The 17,644-nt window shown below is 32.8% G+C and overlaps 1 protein-coding gene across 1 annotated transcript in view; it reads left to right on the top strand.

Moving 5' to 3' along the window:
* The window catches only part of Dhc93AB (Dynein heavy chain at 93AB), a 493,152-nt gene that overhangs the window by 339,151 nt on the left and 136,357 nt on the right, over window positions 1-17,644 (top strand). The window contains exons 52-54 of the mRNA XM_075354875.1: window positions 10,893-11,132; window positions 12,918-13,151; window positions 16,571-16,697. Of these exons, the coding sequence (XP_075210990.1) occupies window positions 10,893-11,132; window positions 12,918-13,151; window positions 16,571-16,697 (601 nt within the window). The remainder of the gene's footprint in view (window positions 1-10,892; window positions 11,133-12,917; window positions 13,152-16,570; window positions 16,698-17,644) is intronic.

Raw genomic sequence — 17,644 nt, forward strand, 5'->3', positions numbered from 1 at the left:
TAATAATTATTATTTTACTACGGTAAATAGAAAATCCAATAATACGACTATGAAAAATAAGATTTCTTAAAATATATTACTTCTGTTATTACAAATGAAAATTATATATACTAATAATACAAAACACAATCTTTATGCATTCATGCATAAAGATTGTGTATGTCATTGAGTATGTATACTGAATAACATGTTTAGTTGAGACTACAGAGTGGTCATGCATAGTTATGGGATTTTCTTACAAGAATTATAATTACTACTCACAATAAAAACATTATTGACACCACCGCCTAAGTTACTGATATAATTTGAATAACATGTTTTTTATAATGCATAATAAATAGCAATTTTCAAACAGTTAACAAATATCAGTTGTGTGATAAAATATCTGAAATATTGCCAAATAATTTGTACAAACTTAGACTAATAACGACATAAGGTTTCATTGAGTGCAGACTTACTGATTCTTTTTTTCATTTAGGTTTAATTAATTAATTTTCAAAAAAAAAAATTCCAGATGCTGTATACAAGATACTGGACTTTTTTTTACCTTTTTCGCATTTGTATTTCATTAGTACACAAACATTATATGCACTTGTAAATGTGCATATGTTTTTATAACATTATACTATTTACATTACAACTATCATGACTTTCAGACTCTTTGTTGTTCAGGAAAATTATTAATGGTTTTATATTGTCTTGCAGGTTGTCTTCTTACCATATTTCATTTTCTACTCTTTTCATGTAATCGTAGTAATTGTTCCATTGTAAAACACTTCCAGAGTCCATACAAGCTCAGAAGGATTAAGTTCACAGTGATATGGTGGTAAATGAAGAACAATAATTTTTTCTCATTGGCCATTTTGTCAATGATACAAATTTGAATTTATGTTTAACCCTTTAATGGGTCATGGGATATATTTCCACTTGATTTTTTCCTCCAGGACAGTATTTTCATTTATTCGCACTTCTTTCTTGTGCTGCTACCTCTTCGAGAATGTAGTGAACACAACTACATATGTTCCCCTCAAATGTATATTTGGTTTTAATTATTTCAGGTAATGTTTGAAAGCAGTATTGATTGTATGTGCTCCTGAATGGTGATTTGAGATAGTTTGATGAATAATACATTTTAAAGGTAAGATTTAAGATTTATGTTCTATTAACTATCTATAATATAGTTTTAGAATGAAGTTTATAAAGTTCTTTCATACATATATTTTCATGCTTATGTATTATTGTTTATGGTTTTCCCACTGCTCAAATATTATTAGCTATTTTATAATAATAGATTCCTCAAATGTTATTTTGCACAAAATATTATTTTATTTGTTTTTATAGGGTTTTAAGTATGTGCGTGTGTGCATATGTGCATGCATGTGAGCATAGGAATGTATTTGCATATACAAATATAAACATATATTTTTAAAAACATTAATATTTACCAAGAATAAATCAGAAATTTCCTATTCTCGTATTCATAATGTATAATTTTTTTACAGATGGATTATTTCAACGTGGAGACAGAAATCGGTGTGGAACAAGCTTTGGTTGTCTTATTTGGTTTACCAGATAACAATGATGACTTGGAAGTTAAAGAACCTGAATCATAATTGTGGCAACTGATGCAAACATCTGCAAATACAAGTTCAAAATGTCTATTGTAAAATGGATGGATGAAAAAGCAGTATCTGTAATGTCCACTGTTTTCTCTCCCAAAGATAACACAACTGTTGAAAGGAGAATTAAGGGTGGTTCCACAGTTTCTGTTTCTTGTCCAATGGCTATTGAAAAATATAATCAAATAATGGAAGGAGTTGATCAGTTTGATCAAATCTTATGCTATGTCATTGGACGAATGCTATGCCATTGGACGACAAAGTGTTAAATGATGTCATAGCATATTTTATTACTTAATTGATCTTTGCAAAGTAAATAGCTATATATTGATGAAAGTACAAGGTCTATAAATAAAGTAAGGAGACTATTTTTTTTTTGGCAGCCAAAGTGGTAACACTAAAGTTACTAGTAAACATATGGTTATTTGAATAGCTGATTTATATTAGGTATTAATATTTTTAGTCTATTGTTGCCATGTGAGACATAAACTAACTTTTTGTGAAATGAGTTTTTGTTGTGCGTTACAAAAATGAGCGATACTAATTATGAGCAACGTTGTGCAATCAACTTTTGTGTTAAACTTGTTGAGAATGCTACTGAAACTTTTTAAAAATTGAAAAGGGTGTATGGAGATGACAGTCTGTCACAAGCCCAAGTTTTTAGGTGGTTTAAAACATTTTCAGATGGCCAGGACGCAGTTACGTCCTAAAAAAGAAAAAATAAGCAAATCAAAACAATGCTAATTTGTTTCTTTGATAGTAATGGCATTGTCCATAAGGAGTTTTTGCCTACAGGACAGACTGTAAGTCAATATGTTCACCAAGAAATTCGTGAAAAACTGTGGAAAAGAGTTGCCCATGTGGGACCAGCCATCAAAGACAACTAGATGCTGCATTATGATAATGCACCTTGTCACACTGCATTCTCAATTAATGAGTTTTTGCCAAAGAAAAACATTCCTGTAGTTCCTCAACCAACTTAATCACCTGATTTGAGTTTCGTAATTTTTTCTGTTCCCGACTTTAAAACAACACCTCAAAGAACACCATTTGGAACAGTAGAAAACATTAAAAAAATGAAACTTACCTTTTAAAGGATATTCCAGTTTCTGTGTTCCAACATCGCTATGAAGAGCGGGAAAACCATTTGAAGCATTATGTGGCTTCCCAAGGGAACTATTTTGAACGTGTTAGAGTCCATGTATAATTAAATTGTAAATAAAAAGTTTTTCTGAATCAGTCTCATTACTTTATATACAGACCTCTTACACTGAAAAAAACATATTGAACAACTAAATTTCAGAATATAGCTAGCAAGGCAATTAATTAATTTGTGGTACACATGTAGAAAACGTAAAGTAAAAATTACATATGTCATAAAAGAAAAGTTTTACCAGAAGATATCAGACTAACAGCTGTTGGAAACCATCTATTAGAAAGAAGTTCATGTGAACAATTTGTCCGATTATGCAGCATAAAAGCTGAAGACAAAATATAACTGCTCAACATGTTAGTTATCTTTATTCATTGAATCGTGCTTCTGCAAATTTCATGGGAAAAAAATTGTAAATATTTTTGTGTATTATTTTTATATCATGAATAAGAATAATTATTTCTAAAAAGGTGATTTGATTTAACTTATATCCAATTTTGTTTAAAAAAATTTGAATTTATTCATCTCTGTTTATACATCTCCTACTGGGCTGTGGGAAGTACAAGTCCCACCATGCCCAGCACCACTTATGGGAGGGGAGGATATAAATTTTCCCTATACCATAGTAGTTAACATACCAAAATAAAAATGTACATGTAAAGCATTTTGATTCTGAAAAAATCTTAATCGTTCATTGAAGGGTTAACTTTGTTTACTTCAATAAGAAGTTCTTTTTTCAGAGTATGTTCTGGCTAACTGATTCCTTTTGATGTAAGCCTTAATGTAATCCTGCTTTGAAGCAGTAGTAAAAGATTTTTCATTCATCCTTGAGTGACATGAGGAATCCATTACGAAAACGCTTCTTTCGGGAAGCAATGCCATAATGGTAACTATCATCCATTTTTCAAAACATGAGTTCTGCATTTCATCATGATAGTCAGAACTTGACTTTTTGGCCAGGAAAACTAAATCACCGCCTTCAAGAAATCCTTCCTCTCCTCCAACATGGGCTACAAGAAATCAAAGTCCTTTTTAAAGAGTTTTCAGTTCAGTTGATAATCTTGCCAAAAAGCATCTTCCTTTGTTTTAAACATGACATCTTGCCTTACTTTATTGCAAGTATTGACTTACATGCACCCAAGTTTCATCCAAATATAATATTCTTCTTCCCTCTTCCCTATGTTTTTTAACGTCTCTTAAATACGAATGTCACCAGCAAATTATGTTATTGTGTTTAACTGAAGTTACGAAGATTATTGTCACTATTCATTTCTGCTAGAACCTGTGAAGTGGGTGGAGGTTGGTTTCCCATAAAATAATTGTGAAATGTCCTTCCTATGGCACTCATTACAAAGTCATTCATTGTATGTAACTTTATGGCTAGGTTTATAAAAAATGTTTTCCTTGTTTTTCACAGCTTGATTACTCTGTTTAATTTTCACTTATTTAGAATTCTAAAACAGTAGCCCAGCTAGATGTAGTTGCTTCAAAAGTGTTCTTAACTATAGATTTAATATTATCCTGAGGATTTATTTTTAAGAAATAATCATAAACATTAGCTACCTTTCCCCATTCTTTATTGGCTTTCCTTTTTATATGGTCATATCTGCTGTCTGAACTCATTTCAGGGTAAAAATATATTAAAAACAAAACTAAATTAAGGCATAAACGGATTAAACAATCCTTAAAGAACAGTATGCAATAAATTTGCCATGGTATGTGTTTACGCCATTCTAGCGTAAAGTTTCCGTTATTTTCTACGAATTCCAAGCTAGGGTGGGTCTCGTTGTCTTATTACAGGAATGTTATATTTCACTTTGTTCCGAATTTTTGTGTTTGTCAAATCTACCTGTTTCTATTATTTGTTCTTGTGTTCGACCCTCCCTCCGTCATCCTTAGTGACCGCGTCCATTCTTCTATCGAATTATTTTTGTCTACCCTTTTCATACACCCGTTATTTTTTCGTCCCCTTACTAATACATGCACACATCTCTTGTCTTTTACACACACTCTCTCCTGTCCACTACCTGGATCTGGTTTCCCCCTTTTTCTTTCGCCATCTTTTCGGCAGAGTAGATCCAACATCTCACCAGTGCAGTCGCCTATGGCCATACTCTCCTGCAAACTTTGTGGTAACATTCTCATTCAAGTAGAATCTCAAAACTCGTCACTACACATCTGAGATTCTACGCATCATTCTACCACCAAACCACATCACACCTCTGTATTCCTGATACACCAGTGCGGACTACGCCCAGGATTACATATGTATTCATCTGTACTTGCTTTTACGAGTTCATCTCTTGCTAATATTTGTGTGTGATACAGGCAAGTGCAAATTATTCATTATTATTCATATTAAACGTTTATGTTATCCTTGTTCATGTGTAGCCCATTTTATGGGTTATTAAATGCAAACTATCGTTCTTATCAAATCTACTTTTAATTTAAACACTACTTCAGAATTATAAAACTTATGTGCGATATATTTCATATATTATTATTGATACCTATTATTATATTTTGTGTTGTTCATCAAAAGTTCGTGTTCAAACGTCAGTTACACAGAGCAACTTACCTTTACTTGAAAGGTTTATTGCAATCAACTCTATCATTTAATCTAATTTAACTTGTTAATCGCCGAGATTAATTCTTATCTATTCATGCACTGAATTCATATTCTCTTAAATTAATCTAAAGAAAATTACTCCAGATATGAAGTTATGTTTTTGTGCTTCTTTGTAACTTAATACTTTCAAGAAAACTTACTATTAGAATAAATTCTATTTATATTATTATTTATTTTAATGTGTTTATATTGTGATTTAACGCCTTCTATACTGAAATTATTGTAAACAACTCTCTTATTTTCCGACTCTGTTACACTGTGTATTTATAAAGGTTTATTCATGTATTTTTGTATTTAACAGCATTATTCATTTGTTAATTCAGCTGATATATTAAGTAGTATTAAGTCATGCTAATTTCATAATTTCCTGTTATGTTTTAAGATTATAATTATAACATAAATTCATTTGGTACTCTTTCAATAAAGTCCAATTTCTTTTGGCAAATACTAGCTGTGTGTTTTTTGTTAACTTTACCCAACAGTATGTGAAATCATGTTCATGAAATTGATAATGAATATGTCAACTTTACAACGTATCTGGTTTCACCGAAATACAATAGCTGACTAAATGTTGTTAAGAAAAGGATAAAGTTTGTATAAGATCAGCCACAACCTATATGATTGCTATAATATAACAAGGTATAAAAATATCAATAAGGAGGTTTAAATGTAAAAGAAAATATTTCTGTATGAATCAGAACATTATAATTGGTCATTAAACACAATTAAATGTCAAAATTTGTCAACTGATTTATAAATACATATGTATTAAAAAGAATGATGTAATACATGTTAATGATACAAATAGATACACATGGAAACATTAAACAATATGCGATATCAAATGTAAACAGTTCATTTCCTTTTCTCACGGCCACCATGAATTGCAGTTTTTCTAAAAATAATAATACTTCAAGTCATTTACATTTAAACTACAGTCTCAATTAAACATGTTGTTTAGTGTATGTATTAGGGTGGTCCGTAAAAACTAGCTTTTAAAATTTAGCCGGAGCACCCTCTTATTTTGTTTTATAAAAAATACTTCCATAAAAATCTTTTAAAAAATTAAAAATTAAAAATTTTTTTAGAAAATGTTTTAGGAGTCACTACCAACTTTTGAATTTTTAACATAGTCAACAATTTTTGCAAAATTTCTGTCAAAGTAAATCAAACTGGTGAACACCCAAAATGACATTGATCATCATCTCAACCAATCATAACTTACTGAATAGAGACACCCACACCCAGCGTTCATGTCATACAGAAATGTTTCATGTCCAGATGTATGCTTGGCAGTGCCATGCAGAGCCTGACTTGAGAGCTCAGTTTCCTTTCAGCTACAGTACTGTGAGGAATGTGCAGCTATGTTTTTTAAAAACTGTGTTCTCTTCTAAATTATTCTAACCAAATATATATATATATATTTAGTTATTTGTAATAACATATTATTGCAGTTAATGATTATTTGTTAAAGTGGCTTTATTTCATTACTTTACTAAGTCATTACATTGATAAGTTAGGAATTATTTAATACTGTTTGGACTTCAAGAAATTTTAGTATGGTAACTAGCAGTAAAGACCCGTTGCAATGAGAACAACTACAGATATTTGGCTTGTTGGTCAAATATCGATATCACTGAACCAAACAAGGTTGTCATCTAAAAAAGAAATTCGTAACATTTTCTTTCATTATCAAAATGAATTAAACTTAAATATAAGAGACCCAGCTCACTGTGCTGCTAATAATGTGCTTCTGATTTAGGAAAAGGCTAACATTCCTACTAGATTAAAAAAACATGTGGTTAATAAAATAGAAGGTCTTTTCAAGGAATGGCAAAAGCTGAAAAAACAAAGAAAATAAAGCCAAGTGCTCAGAAAGTTTGAAGCAGAAAGAAGACCTTTTTAATATTGCCCTTGCTAATGCTTTTAATATGATTAAAGTAAAAGAAGATAAAGATTCTCTGCTTGCTCAAATACAAGAAGGATGACGTGGTAAAATGGGAAATGTTGATAAAAACTTTGTAAAGAAAGAAGCAAAGTCTACAGAGAAAAAAGTACAATCAGAAAAAATGAAAGAGTGTGAAGAACAAAATAAAAAAATCCCATTTTGAATGAACATGAATTTCTCCAGATGGATATGAAGATAAAACAGCTTTTCCAAAAGTGAAAATAATTCTACTCATGAAGACGTGGTGTCATCTTGTGATTCACCTCTAAAGAAAAGAGGTAGAAGGAATATTTTAGACAGTAATGTAGCTGAAAGCCTTGATGCAGCAAAGTTAAGTAACTTAGTTAAGTAGCTGTTGTTTTGAATAATACACTAAAAGGTATAGGATGTGACCTTTTCGAGTATAATGTGAACAAATATTTTTTTGGTGCCTTGACTGGTCTGAGGTCGACGACTGTTCTAGCGACCATCGGTAGATACTTTTTGAAATAGCAGATGAGCTGCACAATGGCTATGAGGGACACTTTCCTGTTTATTGGGGGCGCTTCCTGCATAAGAAGGCGAACTAGCCGAAATTCTCTTCTTTGTTGGAGTCCATAATGGAGATTTTTTCTCGAGACCTTGGCGACTTGTCATTAGATGTCCTGGCAGAAAATTTCCCTTCTGGGGTGGTGGCGGCAGCTGAAGCCACCATTCCTAGAGGTACTGCCCGGGAACATATATCTGGTTGGTGGTCTCAGAATCTGACAGCAATGAAGCAGTCTGTGAATCGACTCAGAAGGGCTGCACAACGAGATGGTGATCTTGATCGGCGTATGGCCCTAACTGCAGATTACCGCAGAATGAGGGCTAGGTACTTTCATAGCATTAGGTCCCCCAAGCGTAATTCCTGGCGCTCCTTTGTTCAGGAGCAAAAGAATAGAGGCCCTTGGGGCGTTGTGTATAGAACCCTTGGACATAAGCGCAGGAAAGATGCCTTCTTGTCAGCTTTGTCAACCCATGAGGGTGTGGTAACTGATAAGGACCATGTCCTTTTGTTGAATGATTTGCTCCTGGATGATACTGTGGTGGGTGAGGAGCATGTGTCCTTCCTTCTAGAGCAAAAAATGAAAAAAGAAATACTGTGGTTGGCTTGCCATCATCATATCATCAAAATTGTGCTTGAGGCAGTTCTTGTAAGTCAATTGGAGTTTCAACAGGGCCTGACATCTTCATATTTAAGCAATTTAAGGGTTTGTGGAACTTGATCCATCAAAGTAATTTTAAAACTGCCATATCTGATTGTTTATTTCATACAAACGTGACCAATACTGCATCATATACATTGAGTTTGCTAAAAACCAACTTGAGGAGTTTCCACCATGAAAATACTACAAAGAACTTTTAGAGACCATAATAATATTCCTTGGAGGAGTGCCAGAAAGATGTATGCACTTTAGAGCTCCAGGGGGATTGCATCGAGCCCAACAGATGGCAAAGGCAATTTACTCGCCCAAAATCTATTTATTCAAAAATTAGTTCAAACTTCCCAAACAAGAAGAAGCAGGAATTCATGACATTTACTCATATGTTGTGAAAGTTTACATGCTGGTTTCAAGCACCATCTGTTTGTACTGCCCATAGAAATGACTTGCAGCTTTTGAAAAAATTTTAAAGAGAAAAGTGTCAATGCGGAAATTTCAAAGTGTACAATGAAAAGGTTTCTCCAACATTTGTGGTATCTATCAGAAGAGGTTGTTGCATTTGCATTTTTTTAATGACAACATTCCTGGAGAAACTAAAAGGAAAATGTTGGATGCTTTAAAAAATGAAGATGAACACAATGACAAATCATTGAAACATGCCCAAATTGATCCAGATGTCAGTCTTAAAAAGGACCTGCAGATTTTTTAACCGGTACCCGAGGATTTTCAAAATCCTGGATCTACCATCAAAATTTTTGCAAATAGAAGCAACTGAGTGGAAAAAAAATCCTACAAGAAAAAATAGGCAATAACTAAATCACTTAAAATTATTAATGACATAGCTGAAGGTGGAGTTGCACTGATGGAAGAGTATAACTTCATACAAAAGATGAAGAAGAAAACAGTACTTATTATTGGTTATACAGTTTAGAAGCAAGTATCCAGGCTCTAAAAAATCAACTTTGTTGTCTTAAGATGATCTTACATACTGTATTTTATTAATAGTTTTTTTCATTAATATTATTATATATAAAATTGTAATTGCTGTACTGTACCTACATAATAATTAGATGTTAATTAAACAGGATTTCTTTTAATACTGAATTTAATTATTAATTCCTACCTAGTTTCTGAAAATTTTAAAACTTTACAGGTTGGTAGTGACCCCTAAAACTGAGTTAAAAAATCCAAAAAATTACAGCAATTCTTTTTTATAGAGTAAATCAAAATGGCAAGGCGCCACAAAGAAAATTAGGAAAAACATTTTACCCTGATTTAAGACCACTCTAATATGTACATGTTGAAAAATCACACAGATTTGTATAAATGGCTTCAGAATAGTCTTAATGCAGTGGAGGTGGATTTAAAGAGTGAAAATATCCAGTGCTTTAAGATGGGAGAGAGTAAAAGATGAAGTTCCCATGCAAAGAATGGGGGATCAATAATACAACAAATTTTGAAGAAATAACTTATTATTGTTTGTAAAGTGACTTGCAAAGAATCGCAGTTACCTCAACAAAAATGAAAATTCCATTTTCTGTTGTTTTCAATAACATCTTTTCTTTCTGGAATCTTATAGAAACTCAGTAGTGTAGTGTTGAATATTTTGTGCTTGCTTGCCCCTTAGGCTTCTTAACTTCTCTTGGCCCAGAGGATTAAAAAAAAAATGAAATTTGCTCATATTAAGTTATACTTTTTCAAAAAACATTCTATTTCCAAAAGTAATTAAAAAACAATTCTTTCATAGTGTGCTGCCATTAGGGCAAGTCCTGTTACGACTGCTAGTCACCACCTTATTCTATCCTTTGCTAACCTTTTTGGTTTCAGCATATTTTCCCTTTACCATAATCCCATCATTTGAAATCTCTTCCTTTCCTTCCATTCACCAAGCCTTCTTTTCATATAATGTCCTAGGCAATTCCTTTTCCTATATTCAATCACATTTAGCATTTTCCTGTTAATCAGTTAAAGACAGAATGATGTAGAATACTCTCAAGATCCCTTGCCCTTCAGTAATCTAATTGCCTAATTCCTAGATTCTCAAAAATTTAAATATTTTGATAATCGAATTATTCTTTTTCAAACTTAGTTCTATCTTTAACCGATTTGTGGACATCCAGTTGATTGTATAATTGACAAAATGTAAAATGAAAATTAGATGAGCTGATATTCCTTAAAACTTAACTTTATTGTTCAATAGACTTAAAAAACTTTAACAGATTCATTATCTTCATTATTAAACAAACTTCATTATTTATGAAATCACAAAGATCTTCAGATTAACTAGCAGTACCTAGTTGTGATTCTGGTTTTAATTCTATTTTACATTTTGTTGATTCTACTGTTAATCATTAAACAGGTTAAGGGAGCTGGATTGTTGGATACTAGAGAGAACTGCTGGAAATTTTTCATTGATAGAGTGCGAAGACAACTTAAATTTGTTCTTTGTTTCTCTCCTGTTGGATCGACACTTAGAGTACGAGCTCGCAAGTTTCCTGCATTAGTCAACTCAACTTCTATTAATTGGTTTCATGAATGGCCACAAGAAGCACTTATTTCAGTTTCTAAAAGATTTCTACAAGAACTTGAGGTTCTTCCTGTAAGTAATTTTATTATTTGCTTCATTAAAAATAATTGATTCAGATGTTACCATTAGAATAAATACATGATCAGTTATTTTTATGGCTTTGAAACTTTAACATCTCTTCTTTCTTTGGATAAGATTTTTAACAGGTTTCAAGTGATGTGGTTTTTGTTGATTGGCAAAATAAACAATGTATCAAAATTCAAAGTTTTCTTTAAAGTTAAACAGTTAATGATTGTTTTTATACCGTAGGAAGCTATCAAATTAAAACAATAATTTTCTTTTTGCTCCTCTGGAATGCAATTTTCAGTATGGTGTTTAGCTCCTTCACCGATTCTGTCTTTATCCCGTCAGTGTTGGCAAAACGTCATCTTTCATGGTTCTTTTCAGTTTGGGGAGTAGGAAGAAGTCATAGGGGGCCAAGTCCAATGAATATGGAGGCTGAAGTATCTAACTATGTTGTTTTTGGCCAAAAGTTCACAAACAAGCTGTGAAGTGTGAGCAGGTGCATTTTTATGATGCAATTGCCATGAATTGTTTCACCTTAAATCCAGGAGTTTTCTTTGGATTTCTTCAAGCAAACACCATAGAACTTCCAATAGGAATCTTTATTGACTCTCCAATAGTGATTCTGCGATTATCTATAATCATTTTCTTCACATTTTTGATGTTGTCATCAGTTGTTGATATTGTGAGATGTCCAGGGCACTCATCATTTTCATCTTCATGGCCGTCTTGGAAACAAGAGGCCATTTGTACTGCTTGTTTTATCCATAGAAGAATTGCCAAAAGCAACATTTTAACATTTCCAATGTGCTACTTCGCTTAATTCCATTCTTAAAGCAAAATTTAATACAAATTCTTTCTTCCATTTTTTACACAAGGTAAAAATCGCACCAAACCAAAACACATGTAAACTTTTTGATAGCCAACAATAAGTTAAGCATTCAATATAGCTACCAATGTAAACATATGTTAGGTTCATGTGTACCAACACAAAAAAAAAATTGTGACAATAGGTCTTATACAGCATGGGAATAGTGCAGAATCACTTTTGAAGAGTCAATAAAGATTACTATTGGAAGTTGTAATAATTATGTGTATTTTTTTTACAAACCTTGTATATTGCTCTTTTCTACACCACGAAAGCTACCCAACAGTATTTTACTGGTAGATCCCAAAATGGAGGTACTGTAACTAATTCAAGAATGAACAAGGCTAAAGTATGAACCATCAACAGACATTATCACTGACAGACCAACCACAGTATTTAGGTAACCAGTTAACCATTTTAATTAACTTAAATTTATTTAAGTAAATTAACAGTTAACCAGATATTAAGCATTAAAACTGCATTTAAGAGTTGGATAATATAAAAATTAAAATAAAGGAAAAGAAAATTCTCATTTCATTGCTTTTTAGTGTTTAAAAATTAACATTCTTAAAACGTAACTGAAAAAGGATTTGCTTTTCATATATTTTAATATTTATAGCTTTTAATTTTTTTAATAAAAGAATGATTCATATGTTAGAAATATGTTTTGGAAAAGAAATGTACTTTATAAAATACTTAGAAAAAAAATTTGGCACATAAAGGTATATTTTTAATTTTATCAAGTTATTATAGTACTAGGATTTATTTTTGCAAAATAAAATTAATTATCATTAATAAATATAATTACATGCATTTTTTAATCTTTATTTGGAAATTGACTTAGATGATTAAAATGATGGTTACATAGTGATTTTAAGAACACTATTTCTGCGTTTAAATGTAAGTTTAGAAATTTTGTTGTTTAGGAGCAATATCATGATTCAGTGTCAAAATTTATGGCCTATGTCCATACTCAAGTGAATGCCACTTCACGTGTTTACCTTCAAAGTGAACGAAGATATAACTATACCACACCTAAGTCATTTCTTGAACAAATATCTCTTTATTCAAAACTGTTACAACAGAAAAGTACTGAACTTGCTGGGAAAGTTGATCGGTTAGAAAATGGATTGGAAAAATTGAAGAGTACTGCAGATCAGGTAAGGAAATTAAAGTTTTAACTTCTAATAGGTTGATATCTGAATGGCCATTCTAAAGTCAACCAATAACAAAATGAGTGTTGAATTTTTATACTGTTACTTTTTAAAGTGTTCTGATTGAATAACACTTTCAGTGTTATCATAATTTTATATTAACTTCTTATTAGTTCAAAATCTATTTTTTTGCTGAAATCTTGAAAATAAATCTACACTAGTTCTAATTTGTGGCTAATTAATTAATTTTATTATTGTATTATTTTTATATTGTAGTTGGTAATTTAATGTTTTTATGTTCATTGCTTTGGGTCAGATGTAAAAATTGCCTGATCTCTCATAAAAAGTGTATTCTAATAATCAAAAAACAAATATTATCAAGGTCATCATTGTTCTACTACTTAAATATTGAGACAAAGCACTGCACACAAAATTCAAGCAAAGACAGTGCCCTGTGAAATACAGAACATTTCAAAAATTATAGCCAGTATCTTGATAAAGTTTTTTTTTAAAATAAGACAACTACAGTCATATTCTGATCACATACAACTTTAATTTCAAAACATATTCTGTGATTTCCTCTAATCAAACTGCAGAACCTTATCTATTACATAAATATTTGCCATTCACGTTTCATGATGTTTGCTAACTATTGTTAGAAATCTCACTTTCAACATTACTTTTCCTTCATCAGTCATGTGAAGAAAAATGCATAGTTTTTTTTCAGAAAAATAACACTTTCTAATTATCTCCAAAGGAAAAGAGCTGGTACCATATTATAAGTAAACATCTAGTCAGCCACAAGTATTTTGAGATAAAGTAGTAATCAAACATTTTTTGTATTGTTACCATCATTTCATTATTAGTATGATAGATAATGCTGTCTTACTGAAATCAGAATTCTCATTTTTTCCCCATAAAAGAACAATAAAATTTTGGTTTGAGTCACAATAAACTACATTATATGTCATTTTATTGAAAATAGGGGGCCTATTACATAGTGATAGGGGACTGCACACCAAATATTAATTTTATGTAAGTATAACAATTGTTTCTGAAATAAAATTGAAGCTTTTTACTAACCTATATTTGGCTACTTGTAATAGTATTTGATGTTAACTATTCATTATGTTACAAATTAACTAACATTAAAAATCTTGATATTTTGCATACATACTTGATTATTATGAATTTCACAAACATAAAAACCATGTAATAAAGAACATCCCAACCCCATAGGGGAAGACACCCAATTGTGGTTGACACCCCCCCCCCCCCCCGGAAACTAGCCCTGATGGGCTTTAACAGGACTCGTCTTTCGCCCTCTAACTTTTTTACATCTCATAGTAATAAGCCTCATTGGGATGCCACTGATGTAAATGCCTTGGTAGACATTTACATGAGTGATTTATAAAATCAGCTTTTGGCTTCACTGCAGTCCTCATCCGAACATCTTCAAATACCTACATCGTTTCTCTCTGAATTAGCTAACCCTGTTCACAGAAGCACAAACCACATGCCTAGTTCTACATTTTATAGAGCCAATTTGTGTGTAAATGTCTCATAAATTTTGAGGCAATTGTATAATAACATACCACCAAAAATGTTGTTCACAACAACAAAATTTATTCCTAGTTCCCTTAATGAACTCAACTTCAGTTCATACCCCTGACTTTGTTTCATTTTGGACTCTGGTCTGGCCTACCTGGGAGAGGTAGACAGACCTCCTACTCCCACTCAGCTCCATTGCAGAGAGTTGTGCATGATATTTACTTTCATTTACTTCCATCATCGAGAATCCGCTAAACCTCACTGCTGCATGGTTATCCATACCCTCAGCAGTGTAGTCGTTGTTCTACCGACAGCTAACATTTCAACAGTAATCACCATTACTTAACTGACTAACCATGGCTCGATGCCAACCCACCTACCTCCACCCAATCAACTGTCCAGGGGTCCCTAGCCACCCAGGGTACTACTCTACTTACACCCCTTCAGTCGTTTTGCTCAGGGCAAGGAAACGTAGGAAGCCAGCCATGATAGTCCATTCTCTGCAAGTTTTCCAGTTGTCTTGCAGATCACGAAAGGAATTTACTCTCTTGAGCTCCCTAACAACACTGGAATGTTCAGCCTCATATCGGGGACAAACATAAAGGACATGTAGAAGAATTGTTCCACCTAACCTGCTAAGAGTCAAAACCTTTGTCTTCAATTTTTCGCACAGGCCCAGAAATAAGAAAGCCTCCGTTCTTAGAAATATACCACTTGCTACGTTCCTTAGCTAAAATGTCAATGGGTTTTTGCCAGCGATCACAGAGACTGCCTCTCTCAAGACAGTTCTGTAGCCTCTGACAACTAACAATAGAAGATACTGGGCTTGCAATAAAATGTTTCTATAACATTGGAATTGTAAACGATTAGCCAAGATGGGTACAGCATACAACATTATGGCCTTGCAGACACCTTTGTAAAGAATACCATGGGTACGATAATTCAACCCCCAGTTGGGCTGGATGACTCTCAAAGGAGGCATCCTTCCTTGTGACAAACTGAAGGTGCTCCCTGAATTGAAGCCTCTCATCAAGGATGACACCCATATATTTCTGAACAGTAACATACCTAATCAGAAAGCCGTCCATCACAATCCACAGGTGATGGCTAGATGACCTTTAAGAAACATCATAGTGTTTTTTCCACACTGAAAATCATTTTATGCTGAAGACTCCACAACCTTAGTACCTTGCACGTCTGTGTTGCTCTGAGCTCTATCTCAACACGTGAGTTACCCTCGACCAGCAGCAACCCATCATTGGCATGAGCCATGATGCAACAGCCACTGGGATGTAATAAAGAACATCTCAACCCCCATAGGGAAAGACGCCCAGCTTGTGATGATTCCGGTCGCCACCCTCCCCCCCTAGGTTCCTAGACCTGATGGGCTTTAATGGGAGTCATCTTGTAGTTCATCAACGAATTACACCTCACAGTAATAAGCCAGGCCTTGGTTGGGATGCCACCAATGTAAATGCCTTGGTCGACATTTACATCGGTGATATTTTAGCTCAGCTTTTGCCTTTGCTGCAGGCCTCATACGGACATCTTGAATGTCTTACATTGTTGTCCTCTAATGTAATAAAGAACAGCTGCAGTTCAAATCTATTTAATGTCTCAGCCTCATCGTAAATACTTCTTTACTCCCAAAAACTGTAAGCAACAACATGAGTTGATGTCAGAGTGTAAAACAGTAGCACAAGATATTGAAAATGATCACAAAAGCAACTAAAATTTCTGTTAGTTAAAAATGCTATATTAAATTTGACTTGACATATTAAAAGTAAATAGTTTTCAGTACTACTCAAGATATCACAAAAAGTGTATTAATAAATGAATTTTTTAACACAGTAATAGAGTATCCTTTTTTTTAGGTGGATGACTTAAAAGCCAAGCTAGCAATACAGGAAATAGAACTGAAAGTAAAAAATGATGCTGCAGATGCTCTCATAGAAATAGTAGGTGTTGAAACTGAGAAAGTTTCACGGGAGAAAGCTATCGGTAAGCGATAATAGCCCCTCTAATATACTCCTAAAAAGGATTTTTATGCCATTTTATTTATACTATCATGTGAGACTACACAACTTTATAATCTGATAAGTATGTTTGTACTGCAAAAATGATCCCTTTCTCTTACAGTGTATTATTTTTGATTTTAAGTATTTATCATTTTGATATATATATATACATTTCTGTTGAGTACAGAGAATATTTTATTTTATTTTTACTAAACTAAAAAAAAAAAAATCAGGCCATATTAAAATTTATGAAATCCATATAAGATTATGAATATTGTCTCAGAACAAAATTTCTCAAGAAATAAAACTTTCTTACACAATTCAATATTTTATTTTTTTAGGTTGTACCAGGATAAGTCAATTATTATCCGCAATATAGTTATAAATTTTATTGCAGTACAAATAGGAAATTTATATGTACATCATTTTTCAACATAGTCCCCTTGCATTTCAACATACTTGGTCTATTTTTGCACAAGCTTCCTGATGCCCTCATAAAAGAAGGTTTTTGTTTGAGCTGCGAGCCAGGAATGTACTGCTTTTTTCACTGTTTCATTCGAGGTAAATTTACGGCCCCTTAATGCCTCTTTGAGTGGACCAAACAAGTGGTAGTCATAAGGGGCAAGATCAGGACTATATGGAGGATGAGCCAGCCTTTCGAAGTTGAGTTTCTGGAGCGTTTCAGCAGTGTGGGCAGCAGTATGTGGACGGGTATTGTCGTGCAACAACACACCTTTTGACAGCAGTCCTTGGTGTTTGCTTCGAATTGCAGGCTTCAACTTGGCAGTAAGCATCTCATTGTAATGTGCACTGTTTATTGTCATGCCCCTTTCCTCATAATATTCCAGTACTGGGCCTTGTGAGTCCCAAAAAACTGTAAGCATCAGTTTTCCTGCAGATGGTTGGGTTTTGAACTTTTTTTTGCAGGGC

This window comes from Lycorma delicatula, chromosome 1 (genome assembly GCF_047948215.1).
Source record: "Lycorma delicatula isolate Av1 chromosome 1, ASM4794821v1, whole genome shotgun sequence".
NCBI lineage: Eukaryota > Metazoa > Arthropoda > Insecta > Hemiptera > Fulgoridae > Lycorma > Lycorma delicatula.